Source organism: Megalopta genalis, chromosome 12 (assembly GCF_051020955.1).
Source record: "Megalopta genalis isolate 19385.01 chromosome 12, iyMegGena1_principal, whole genome shotgun sequence".
NCBI classification, from domain to species: Eukaryota; Metazoa; Arthropoda; class Insecta; order Hymenoptera; family Halictidae; genus Megalopta; species Megalopta genalis.
The window spans coordinates 10,296,038-10,309,955 of NC_135024.1; the positions used below are offsets into that span (position 1 = coordinate 10,296,038).

Consider the following 13,918-nt stretch of genomic DNA (forward strand, 5'->3'; position numbering starts at 1 on the left):
CGTCAGCTGATTCGAAACGTCGTGTACACTGCAAAGAAACGATCCCTTCACGATTACATTGTTGTTGTATTACAGTTATTATGGGAAGTATTAATAATTTGTAAGTACAGTACGACGTACAGAAGTGAGCACGGAATAACGTCTGTCAAATTCAATCAAATTACTTGAATTGTTTTGGAGATATGAAGGAGACTTTCTATTGTAAAATCAAAAACATCGTTTTCTCTTCTTCAGCACATTTTCTTAAAGGTTATCATTTTTCTTACAATATATACTGGCATGATTTATATAAATCAGTATTTATATAAATCGTTATTTATATAAATCGTTATTTATATAAATCGTTATTTATATAAATCAGTATTTATATAAATTGTTATTTATATAAATCATTATTTATATAAATCGTTATTTATATACATCATTATTTATATACATCATTATTTATATACATCGGGAGGATTCATATAAATCGTTACTTAAATAAATCGTTATTTATATACATCATTATTTATATAAATCGTTATTTATATAAATCGTTATCTATATAAATCGTTATTTGTAGAAATTGTTATTTATATAAATCGTGCCAGTACACACTGATTTAAGAAAGGAAACCACTATTGCAAATCGTTTATATTCACGCTTTACATTCCATCATGTTTATTCAAATCGAATATTTTCCGCGTGAATTCCTCTATGAATAAATTGTAAGATTTTACCCAACTGTGGCGAAATGTAGCGTATCCGGAATCGTTGATAAAGAAGATAAAACGAAGCGAAAAGTGCATTTATCAAGTTCGCGTTAGAAATACGTCTAATGAGATAAGTAATGTTAGCCTTCGTACGATAAAAGTCTAGGAAAACAATCTAAAATGACTTAATATACGTACTGATGCGATAGAGGATTTGCTAGCCTCATTTATATTGTATCACGCGGCGACGTTGATTAAGAGCTTTCATGCACCATTTTATCTTTTCGTAGCAATTTCGTTGACGCCATAATTGCCAAGGTTTCCCATATTAACCCGTGCCAAATGCATTTCGAAGTATCATAATTATACTGCGGATTTTTAAAAAACTGTTAAAAAATAAAAACTGTTTGTATTAATTACAAAATACAGGTGTTACGTAGACACTTTGAAACTCTACAAATATTTTCATAGTTTTGCATTTGATCTTCTGTTCTTTTTTTCATAAATGCATAAAATCCGCAGTCTAAGCATAACAATCGTATTACTCGCGGTGAATGTTATTTACTTAAACGAACAAAAAAGGTTGGCTTTTCTCTCAGAAATCTTCTCCTGCGTTATATGTTCTCTTAGCTGTGTAATTTGCTTTCATTTAATGTACCTTAATATTCAGTAAAGTTATTAATAAATAAATAAAAAAGTAAAATAAATAATTTGTAATATATAATATATATTACAATAATAAAATTATATTAAAATAATATATAATATGTAACAAATTTTACAAAATATTGTTAACGTTATGAGTAAGATTTCTTGAAGAGGCAACTGAATTGTAGTAATAATTTCAACGCTTCTATGCAGGATTTTTATTAAGATTTGCCATCAGCGATTAAGCTATTATTATAAATAATTACTATAATTTTTAAAAATTCAAATTACTTACTATTGATAATTTGATAAAAATACGGAACAAATTCCAATCAGAAAATACCTTACGGTAAAAGTAGAAAGGTATAATAATTAGATGAATTATGTTAAAATTAAAAGTTTCATACTAAGTAGAATTCGAAATGTCATTAACGTTTAATCATATTTTTCTATAAAAAAATACGAGTTTTTCTATATTTTAAGCGCATAATTAAACTATAGATACGTAAAAATCTGCAGTCTAGTAATAAGGTCAAAAATAATGCGTTACCTCTATTAAACACTACTAAAAATAGCAAGACAATATACGCTATCTCGAAATGATAAAACAAGTAATTTCGTGGTATGCGCTATCGTTTTGTCACGTTCTGTAAGTCGAGGTGATTAGAATTCACTCGGTCGAATAGAGGAAGGTACGCCGGCAGCAGGGCATTCAGTTATTAAGATGATTGTATAATAGATGTTCAGATACGAGAGCTTACATCGTCATTGTAAAATCATAACAATTACGACTCGGAATTTCAATGTTTCTCGATCGAATTCTATGGCACTCTTTTCCTTGGTAAGCATTCAAACAGAAATGTACAAACATGATGTTTCGTTCAGTTTTATGTTAGAAGTAATAGAAATATAGAAATATTGCAATATAGAAATAATAGAAATATAGAAAATAGATATGTAGGTATATAGAAGTATAGAAATATAGAAAATAGAAATATAAAGATATATAAATAATAGAAATAATAAAAATATAGCAATATATAAATAATAGAAATATAGAAAATAGAAATATGAGAATATAGAAACATAGAAATATAGAAAAATAATATTTTGATAAGTTTTCGTTCAGATATCTATAATTATGCATTCAGATGTCTATAATTATGCACGTCGCTTTACAGACATAGGGACAATTTCCTTCGCACCCTATATATGAAGAAACAACTGTTTCCTATGAAATAATAAGGATTATTGGATTAATATAACTATGGATTATTCCTAAAACAAGAAAATATTCTAAATTCTTTTTCACTTTTGTTTTCAATCAAAAGGAAGGTTAAGCGGATATCTCAGTTTGATGACTTCAAAAATAACAATAACAACAACAATGATGATGATGATGATGATGACGACGACGTGGATGAGAGAGATGATGATGATGATGATGATGATGATGATGATGGTAGTGGCGATGATGATGATGATGATGATGATGATGATGATGATGATGACGACTACGACGGCGACGACCCTAACGATAATAATGATGACAATGATCGAGAAAAGTAATCATCATTTGTCAGCGGAGAATGCTGTGCGCCATGGAGGTTCACGGGCTACCATAAAATACTCGTACTCAAGATCGGAGAGGATAGTACCTTCTTCGACTTCACTAAGCATAGAACATTTCTTTCCGGTGTATACTCGAATTTCTGGGGAACGTCTAATTAAAAATTTAACATGTTCATTTGGTGCGAACGTGCGGTGCTTGTGTAAATTGTTCGAAGGAATCGCTGCAGGAATGAGAAAAGGATAATTATAATATCATTGTTACGTGAATCTCAACTGTTTGCTGTGTTTACGTGTGCAACGTGGTTAATTTTAAAACAGGTGAGTCCTTATCAATTACTGCAAACGCTTAAAATTCAATTAATTAAAATTCGATCTATGCTACACTGATAATACTATCCAGATGTCAGCCTAGAATTGAATATGCATAAGTTTCCCTAAAGTGACAGCTAAATTGTAATTACAATTTCAGCGCTTCTGTTCAGGATTTTTTATCAAAATTCAATAAAAATGACATTTGAAAAGAAAATCATTTGGAACAGCTACATATAATAATGTATAATCATTTCTCTGAGCCTTTTATAAGCTAGAATAATAATTTTACCGCTTCTATTCAGCATTTTTTTTTAGGATTCAGTAAGAAACTAATTTGAAAGGTAAATAATATTTGTAATAGCACGTATAAAAAAAATGAATAAACAGATAGACTGAAGCAAAGTGACGTGACACGCGGTATAAATGTCTTGCAGGCATTATAAGTCCTTGATAACTTGTTCGCATGCTAAAGATCTCGTGCAAGGTTCATGCAAATACAGATTTTCGAAATTAGATTACAGAAATTCGTATCCAAAAATGGCTCGATTAGGCGACGATTTTCCACGGTTCCTTTGACATAAATGACTTCGATGGATTCGTATTAAATTGTACTATAATACAGTCTATACGAGAATACAGCATTGTACTTAAAAAAACCAACATGACCTTGTAAACTCCTTCAGTTTTTCGCCAACAAAGAAACTGTTTGTCACACCAAACAACTTTTGATAAAGTATTTTATATATATATATATACTGAGATAAATAAAATATTCCTGAGATATTCTGGATTTCCGGATAAAACTCTATATTATGTATATGTATATTATTTATATCTAAATTTATATTATATTTATGTAAATTAAAATTTGTATAGAATTAGAATTTTTATATATAAAAAAATATATATTTTTGTATATGTTTGTATATATATATATACAATATTTTATATATACAATATACTTTTTATATATACAAATTTTAATTTACATAAATATAATATAATATAATAAATAATATAAATATAAATTCTTATATTGATTAATATTTACATATTAAGAACGCAGTAAATGTTCAAAATGCAAGTACAGTGATCAAAATTGATTAAAAATCTCGATTCTCTTCCGGACAGATGCTTGACATACGACTAGATTTTCTGTATCGTTCTCGTTACTCACTTTCCACTATGTAAGAACGCTCATTATAATAATCTCTCGTTATTTCGCTACTCAACTACTATGACATGGACTACGAACCTTGTTTCTTGCCCCGTCTCAATTACCATGCTTTCAGATTAACTTTACACGCGCAACTATGTATGTATCTCCGTTTTTGTATAATCTTATTCGCAATCGTCACTCATGGCGATTGACATCTGCACACTCATCGCTAGACTGCAGATGTTTTTCTGCATATTCACAATTTCATTATCAACGTATGTAAAGTGGAAAGTAGGCTCGATTTTATTTCCTGTGGTAGGGACAAGGTGCCTAACTTAAATTTACAAGGACCAAATGTAAAATGTGAAAATATTTCTTTTCTTCTTTAATTCTTTCTTTTCGCGATTTTGAATTATAAAAGAATTATAAAAGAATCTTTATAATTTCAACAATTGTCAAGCTTTATTTGTAAGAAACGTTTACTAAATAATATACAAACTTCTAGGCAATTTTAATGCACTATTATTAGGGAATGATTATTTATAGAAACGAAAAAATTTATTTTTAATAAAAAATATGCAGATCTGTTAATCTGCAGCTTAAGTGTTCACTGATTGGACGAATTACTCTAGGGCAAGAGTCCTAATTACCGACACATTAAGGATAATTTTCCGTTCATATATGTATATATTTTTTAGTATATATAGTATATATACTATAATATATATGATATGTAGTATATTATATATATATTATATATACTATATATTTTTTTAGCTGAAATTTACGTAAAAATTAAGTTTTGATTTCATTTTGTATTGCTCAGTTCTCTAGAGTGCAAAAGAAATATTAACATTTATACTTTCTTTATAAAATCAAATGATTCTTATAGTATAAGAACATTATTTTAGTCGACTAAATGCTAGCTATTTAAAACCATGTCCATTTACAAAAAATTCGATTTCTCAGCCATATCGGTAAACGGAGGGTAAAGCGGAACCATTTGGTACTAGTACCATTTAATAATTTTGTTCAGAATTTACAGTAAAACAATGGACTATTTAAATGGTTACATTCTATTAAAATAATAACAAACGTTAAAATTAACATTTCTTCAAAGTCGATGCGACATGAACTCGAGAAAAAAATTTTTTGTTTATTATTCTTTGTCATATTATTACGATTATCATTAAAATAAATGAAAGTGGCGGTATTCCAGAGAACCTCGGTAATTGGGATCCTTACCCTATGCATGTCTGTAATATATCTACGCGCTTCAGAAATAATTTCGTGTACTCACCCGTGATAGTTTCAGCGTCTTTGGTGGTGACCGACGGTGAGGTAAGTGGGTGTGGTATTTTGCCTCTCGAGGTTCTGAGGGCCTGAAGGGCAGCCTTTGCCGTTGGCGATACTTTGAGTGCGGTGGTCTTCGATCGAATCGAAGCCTCGGGCCCCTTCGGAGCCGCATCTTCCACGGCGGCCAGCTTGGACGCTGTGGCGACGAAGGATTTCGCCTCTCCGTCCTTTATCACCAATCATGCGTGCACAATAAACGAAATCAATTAGTTCTTTTGAAATCTTTCACTTATTCAGCTCGACTGAACTACAGCACCCTGAGGTGCTGGGATTTGTGGAGCCAGTTACTGTGGAGTGGCTAATCGTGCCCTTCGTTTTGACTTTATACTTAACGAATAAAACATATCAAATTTTTCTACTTAAAAGTAAACGAAGAAAAAAAAAAAATTTGATGTGTCAAAAACAAAGAAAATAAAAGAATACAAAAATATAATATATTCAAAATAAATAAAATAGAAAGATAAGAAAATTTAATATGTCAAAATAAAAAGAAATAAAGAAAAGAAAAGAAGATAAAATAATAAAAAATGTTTTAATTAAAAAATAAATGAAATAAAAGAATACAAAAATATAGTAAGTCTTATTCGATAACTGTAACGTTACTAATGCCCGAGAACAAACCAAATCCACTACCCTAAGTGTTTTCTTTTATAACTGCTCTTTGAAGTCTTGCTATAATTTTCAATACACGCTTATTTTATGCTAGAACCGTATTACTAAATATTTATGTTAAATCTGGAATTGTAAAGGTTCCGAAAATAACTTTTCGATAAAAAATCATTTCCCACCATCCGCGAAGAAATTTGCAAAGTACATTCTAACTTTTGCATGCCCTAAGCGTGCATCATCCCTTAGAAATCTCTGATTCACAAACGCGCGAGCCTAAAATTGCTTCTAACACGCCTACTTTTACCCGCTGGTGAAATAGAAACAGGAGCACAAACGCGTGTCGGTTCCATGAAATTCATTTCGGTATTATACCCTGGCGACAACGAAACGTTCGGTCGCCGAAAGCGAAAGGCCTAGAGAACGATCCTACACATTGAAAACTGTGCTCAGATTACAATTTTCTATTCGAATTACTAAATTAGAATTTTAAACCACAAATTAATCATTTTTGAGTGCACGAGATCCCAAAAGTATGAGGAAAATATTTAAGGTTAAACAACACCATTTTTGAATCCTTTTTTACGATTTCAACTAATTGCAATTTTTGTAGAAATTCTTAGCAAACTAGTTCGTCTAACATCTTCTAAAAGTTCAATTCAGTTTAAATACATTTAACCTTATCATTGTTATAAAAGAATATAGATTAGTTGCGCTTAGTTTCTCGCGAAATATATAGTCGAATACATTTTATATAGCGCGAAATGAATATTACTTTCTCCTACGTCCTAAATTCTTCCAGCAACGCCGCGATTTGAATCGCTCTTGTAAAAATTACGCTATACGACAAAATATCCTGTTTAATACACATAAGTAACTTATCCTGAATTTTCCAAATAGAAACATAATATAAAAATGATGATACCTAAATAGTCCACGTTGAATTACTATAAATCTTATTATTTTAAATAATTTATGTAGAGATCTATGTAAACAAAAAGTAATTAATTTTGCCTTTTATTTACACTTCCAAATAGAAAATAATTTTTTACTTAAATAATCATTTAAAAGAGCATTTACTTAAATGATGCATAACTCTGCTTTTAGGGCTCCGTATACCTAATTAAAGAAATAGTAGCACTGAAAGTTGAATAAAAATGTTAAACGAGCTTCCCTAAATACTGAAATTTATTTCACGGAATCTTCAGTCGAACAGTAGTAATACTTGTTGGTCGCTGTCGAGCCTCGTGCAAGGACGAAACATTGCTGGAATGTGCAAAAGAACAAACTTGATCTATAAATAAAGAAAAGTGTACATATGGTCGCTTCCGATGAACCATGCTCGAACACCAAGTTCACGCTTCCAGACATTCGCAGCGTCGAGGAATAAAATCCGACGAAAAACTTCAATTTGTCACACAATTCTTTCTGAACTCTGATCAATGGTATCTGAAATATTAATTAGATTTAATCACTGCCGGTCGATTACAGACAGCATTGAGAAATCTTTTGAATAAAATATCGTTCATTTAAACGATTATTTAAATACAAAATTATTTGTTAACTGGAAGATGAAATGAGAGACTATTATTTAAAATAATAAAATTGATTTCTTACTTATAAATACAATTTCAATTGTTACCTCTTAATTATTATTTATTCATTCGGCAATGATCGGAATTCGGAAATAAATTCTTCTATAATAATAAACAAAAATTAATACCTATTACACGATAAACGAAAAGAAAACAAAAATTGCTTATTATTTGCTTTTCCCTTAAAATCGAATAAAAAAAAAGCATTTTATTTGTAAAATTAATGTACAAAATATCCATATGAATTACATACATTGTAATTTAATTATATGGAGAGCTGAATTGCGAATTACAATGTGATTGAATTACTTCGTAATTATAATTCCTTGAACAATCCAATTGTAATTCTGCAGAATTCCAATACCGAAGTGAAGAAAATCGAGAAGAACGGTACTAGATCCACATTGTTGCGTCAAAATCGTGGACACTATTGCAAAAGAAATGATTTGCGTGTACACCTAAAGCAGAAAATGATCTCGTTGCGCTTCAAAACCACCTAAGTAGCGTTGACTATGCTTCAAGAAAACATAGATAGACCATATGAAAAAAATGATAAAAAAGTTGTTACGTAATATCACAAAGTGCACCTGTAATACTATAAACGATGGTGACGGCGAGATGTCAGAAAACATCCGCATCGCCTGGAGATAATTAAATGCTTCCCCGAATCGATATCCAGTTTTCTTATTCTGCACGTATTCGAAAAGCAAACGTAGTCGCGTTCGTATTAACATTGGATTTATGCACGACGACCGTTATCGTTGTACAGGATGTTACAAAATTGCGGTTACCCAGAAAATTGGGTGAAAATTTTTTTTAATGAAACGAACTATGCATTTATATTGAATAAAAAAAGAAAAGGTGAACTTTAATTCTTGTAACACGACGTTGAGCGTACAATTGTTAAATGTAAATGAACGATGCAGTTTATGACAAAATTGTTATATAAATCATTCGTTAGAATTTACGAACAAAACATGCATACTATGTTTTTGAACATGTGCATTTCCATTCGTTCTCTCGGGAAATTGCACTCGACCATGACAATTTAAAGTCAAAAATCGAAAATTTTTTTAGCCGTACCGTATTCTACTCGTCATTCTATTCTACTCATAAATTTCTATAAATAATGTAATTTATGTGAACAAAATGTTCTCTAATTTTGTCCTTGTATTGTCATGATCAAAGTGAATTTTGTGGTATGTTACTTGTATTATTGGCACCCTGTACCTATTTGCCTTTGATCGAAAATACTGTGAAAATATTTTCTACGCCCGATAGATAAGCGTAATAACTACGACAAACGCAATTAGCCCGATCTTTTTGCTGGGTGGGCAGTAGAAGATAGCGAATTAACGATACCTTGGTAACAAATAGTAATTAATTATTACTGTGTAAAGCACTTGTCGAAATTTTCCTAGCGATTTTATCGTCGGCTTGTTATCTCGCCGTGATAAGAACGAAGTGAGGAAATATCACCTTCGACTCATGCAACAGTATGACGATACTAAGTGGGCTCTACGTAATTGCAATGATATAGTACACCTGACGGTGCAGCACCTCCGATCGTTTCCAGTTACTTCAGTATAATCAAAAGGACTACTAACCAAAGAGCTAAATGATTATGTTAATTACCGAACGCTATTACTTCGCGTAATTACTATTATTTAAAAAAAATTTTAATAAGCTAGATATTAGTGTAATAATATATCCTCGAGTTCTTCTTATGTCTCGACAGTTTCGTATTTGATCTATTCATTTTTGTCATGAATGCATCGAATTCGTGATGCACAAGAATACATTATAATTAAAGTTTCTGTTAAAAATCTGACACAATTTAAATTGCCGGTCAGAGTTGATTCGGTAGATTTTGAAATTCCTTTTTATTGTAATTTATTCCATCATTTTATAGGTCGCGTTATAGCAGGCCGTTGAACTCGCGTTGACACGGAGTGTAGTAAATGAGGTAAAGAATATGCAATGCCAATTTAAAAAATGCACCTCGATTTTTTATTGAAAAAGTAATAATTTTGTTTATTGAATATTGTATCATGTAGCCGATAAACCGATAAACTTTCGTTGGTAACCATTTCTTTGTCAGATTAATAAAAGTGCTCGACAAAGTGCAAAGGTTAAGAAAAAATTCCTACATTGTAAAAAGAATATAATCAGTTTTAAAAAGTTACACGTTCTTTTGTGCTGTTATAAAATATTATGCTGTTGATAAATTATCATTTAATATAGAACTACACGGAACGAGACATTTCCTTAATTATTTAATTTCGACGTACGAAGTATCGATTGACGATTGCAAGGGCTGATGCAATAAGGGGGCGAGACTCCACCTTTGCGTACATTGTAAATCAACGGGCAGCACTGTTGCAAACGTGTTACGAATTTATAGTCAATTAAGATGCGTGTTAATTGATAGTATGCTATACATTTTCTACTGTTTCGATGAATACAATTTCAATATTGCAGCTGATTACAAACACACCGAAGTGAACGAGCGATAATATTAAGAAAATAAGCTACAGATAAAAGACGGATAATTTCGAGTTGAAATGATATAGGGAAACAAAATAAAAAAATGTTTAAAACCTTCATCAAAGTATAAAAATATAAGAAATGAAATTTATATTACATCTTTAAAAAAGATATCTCTGCCACCTTTTTGTGAAGAGATAATTCAATTACATCGTAATTCGTAATTTGAATTCAATTTCATCGTAATCCGTAATCTTAATTCAGTTACATCGTAATTCATAATCCGTAATCTTAGTTCAGTTACATCGTAATTCGTAATCTGTAATCGTAATTCAGTTACATCATAATTCGTAATCTTAATTCAAATTAATTCCCTCATATTTTGTAGTTAATGTAATTTAATTACTTCGTACGTTATAATTAATGTAATTTAATTACTTCGTACGTTATAATCAATGTAATTTAATTAGTATTTTGTAATTGTACTCCAATTGCGATTACCAACTACATCGTAATTTAATTTAATGGAGATCTGAATTACAATGTGATCAATTTAAAATGCAATTAAATCGCTTTCTAATTATAATTCCTCGAGTATTTCAATTGTAATTCCGCCCGACTCTGGTTCTTTCTTTAGTCTCAGACTAAATTATGATCGCGGAATTTTGTAAAATACAGACCCACTGACGAGTAACCGGTGAAGTACAGGCCCTCAGATGAGACTTCAGTGTTACAAGACCGAAGATATTCGACTGAAAAACAGGACTCTGCTTATAGTGGCCTCTTTGCAGTTTAATGCGAGAGATGCTCGGGCCGAGCGTCAAGTGCGAAACTGCTTAGCCCGAGAGAGAGTCGAGCTAGGCGAAACGCGTCGAAATTATTCACTCTATCATGGATATTCGCACGAACAGCTGGTAGCACACATTATTGCACACATCGTTTCCTTTAGTCGCACTTTGTTTGTCTCCGTTATACCGTTTCGAAGGTCTCCAGTAAAATTCGGTGAAAATTCGAAATACAATGACGGGCTCGACTTGAATTTGTTTTTAAATGATAGAGCGACTGTGCTACTTTACAATGACTGAAACGTTTCCCTTTTAATTTTCCTATTACTTAGAATGACAACAACAAAATAAAGAACCCTCGTTTTTTAGATATTTTATCCGAGACTATAACGAAAATTTAAACAATGCGTTTCGTAGGTCTCGATAACTTATATGCACACTGAACATTTCATTGAAATCGGTCGACCACTAAAACATGCAAAAATTACCTGATCTTGATTGAAATAATCGATAACTAGACTGAGGATTTTATGCATTTATGAGAAAATTGAGTATGTGTTATCTAAACTGATAGAAACATTTGAATAAATTACGACTACAAATGTAAATATTTCAACCAGCGAAAATGAATAAAGAAAGAAGCTGACTTTTAAACGAGTCCTGCTTTTTTCAATAAATGCAGAACATTTTTATTTTGCATAAAGATCCGCACTCTACTGATAACGTCAACCGGATCCAATGAAATTTTCAGCATGCACATAAGTTACCAAGTTCTGCGAAACGCATTTTTCAAATTTTCGTTCCAAGTTTAGATAAAAAAGTTGAAAAACCAGCGTTATTTTACCTTTTTTTATCATCCCAGGTTATAGCATATTTAAAAAAATATATACTTTAGTCATTGTACACTAATCTGGTCCCTTCAATATTACAAGAAAAATTCGAGTCATTTAATCCAGTTTAAAAAAATTTACAATGATTTAAAAAGTGTTCGAATACATTTTGCCAGGGACAGTAGCAAAATTCGGTGAAAATTCGAAATACCTCGGTTATTCTAATTTCGAGGTACAGTCAGCGTAAAAAGTATTCGAACACGGTATTTCCGATTTGTTGACAAATTGAAAAACTGACTGTGACTCTTAATCATTTTCCTGTAACGTGATCTTTGCATAATCTAACGGCTGGAAAGCTGCGAGATACGTTCTTTCTGGAAATTCTCTTATGAATCGAAGAGTGTCTAAATACGCTGAAAAATTTTGTTCACTACTGATCCTAACATAGATTTCAAGATTGAAGCCTTCCCTTTACAATGACCCCTTAAACATGGATGTACGATTTGTTTTTAGCCACTCTATTGAGCTTCGAATAAAAGGTGTACTGTGCCTACTTTACAGCAACACAAGGTTCACGAGTGCTTTATACGACCGAACTTGTTCCTCGTTTCTGTTTCATAAAACGACTAAAAATAGTCGTACACCTACTTTTGAGAGGTCATTGTAAATGGGAAGCATCAGTCTTCAAATCCGTGGTCGATTTATTCGCGAACAAAATTTCTCAATGATATTGGAGACGTTTGAATTTGTAATATATTCTGTGTCTTCAGTTTTTCGTTGTAAAATGTAGAACGCGTGTAAAACGTTTTTCAGGACTATGAAGTTCAAAATCAGAGAAAAATATGACTAATGTGAGAACTCTTGACGTCCAATCGACGACAAACAGTCACAATGATTGCAAATGAATTTTGTAAAATTACACGAAAGCATTAAACCTACAGAGTCGATCAAAACAATCGTTCTCACATGGTTTCTTTTGGTATTATTGAAATTATAAACATTCTTGCATAGAAAATTATTGAATAAATTTCTTAATCCAAACATAAAGCACACGATAGAACCTCGAATAGATCCTCCAATATCAGAATCTATTGCGAAATATTTAAATACGTTTTACCTGTAATCAGCTCAATCAAAAGCGAATCATATACAAAACGATTTATTGTACAAATTAATAAACATGGCATCTGGTATTTTAACTACATAACTGTTCTGTTGTCCGAGCATTTATGTCACTTTGCTTAACCCGAATAATTGTGGTTAGTCACGTTAGTTATTTGTACGTTAATTATTTGTGGACAATATCAAAGTCATCGTGACGGACCAACCGAAGACAGTTGTTTTGAATAGAATATTGTTAATTATACAATCCAATTATACGTAAGAAATTATAGTACCGCCGACCTTAAGACTTTGTAGATACGCCTGGTACCAGCGCATTAACTTTTAAATGACTTGTACAAAACTCGTTTCTAATTACACCCTGCGGGTTCATTAATTCCGAAGAATATGTTACACTTTCTGAGCAAAATAATACTTTCGATGTTGAAAGTGAAAAACGATCAGTGAAAAACATGTTCGGTGAAATAGCTTTGCACAATGCCGGAGGTACAAGAACACTGTAATTAGCAGAAATGTATTTTTTCATTACACGGAACTAACAGCGAACATTTGTTCAAAAGGGGATACTGTTGCAATCGTTACAATTGAGTTCTCGCAAAAAGTTCTCCGACACAATAACCTTTCATCTTAAAAATATAAATTCTTGTTCGTTCATATTTTGCGAATCGGTAATTTTGCATGCACTTGCTTAATGAAGCATATACAGGATGAACAAAATCATTTGATCGCTTCGTATATTTGACTTGTCTTT

The 13,918-nt window shown here is 31.3% G+C and overlaps 2 protein-coding genes across 3 annotated transcripts in view; one reads left to right on the top strand and one right to left on the bottom strand.

The window, feature by feature from the left end:
* milt (trafficking kinesin-binding protein milt) overlaps nt 1–13,918 on the bottom strand; it is a 102,231-nt gene that overhangs the window by 77,540 nt on the left and 10,773 nt on the right. For both annotated transcript variants that reach the window (XM_033468073.2, XM_033468072.2), the window contains exon 2: nt 5,687–5,909. In XM_033468073.2, coding sequence (XP_033323964.1) covers nt 5,687–5,909 — 223 coding nt within the window. The remainder of the gene's footprint in view (nt 1–5,686; nt 5,910–13,918) is intronic.
* LOC117219149 (uncharacterized) overlaps nt 2,955–13,918 on the top strand; it is a 118,114-nt gene continuing 107,150 nt past the window's right edge. The window contains exon 1 of the mRNA XM_033468076.2: nt 2,955–3,233. The gene's annotated coding sequence lies outside the window, so the exon portion shown is untranslated. The remainder of the gene's footprint in view (nt 3,234–13,918) is intronic.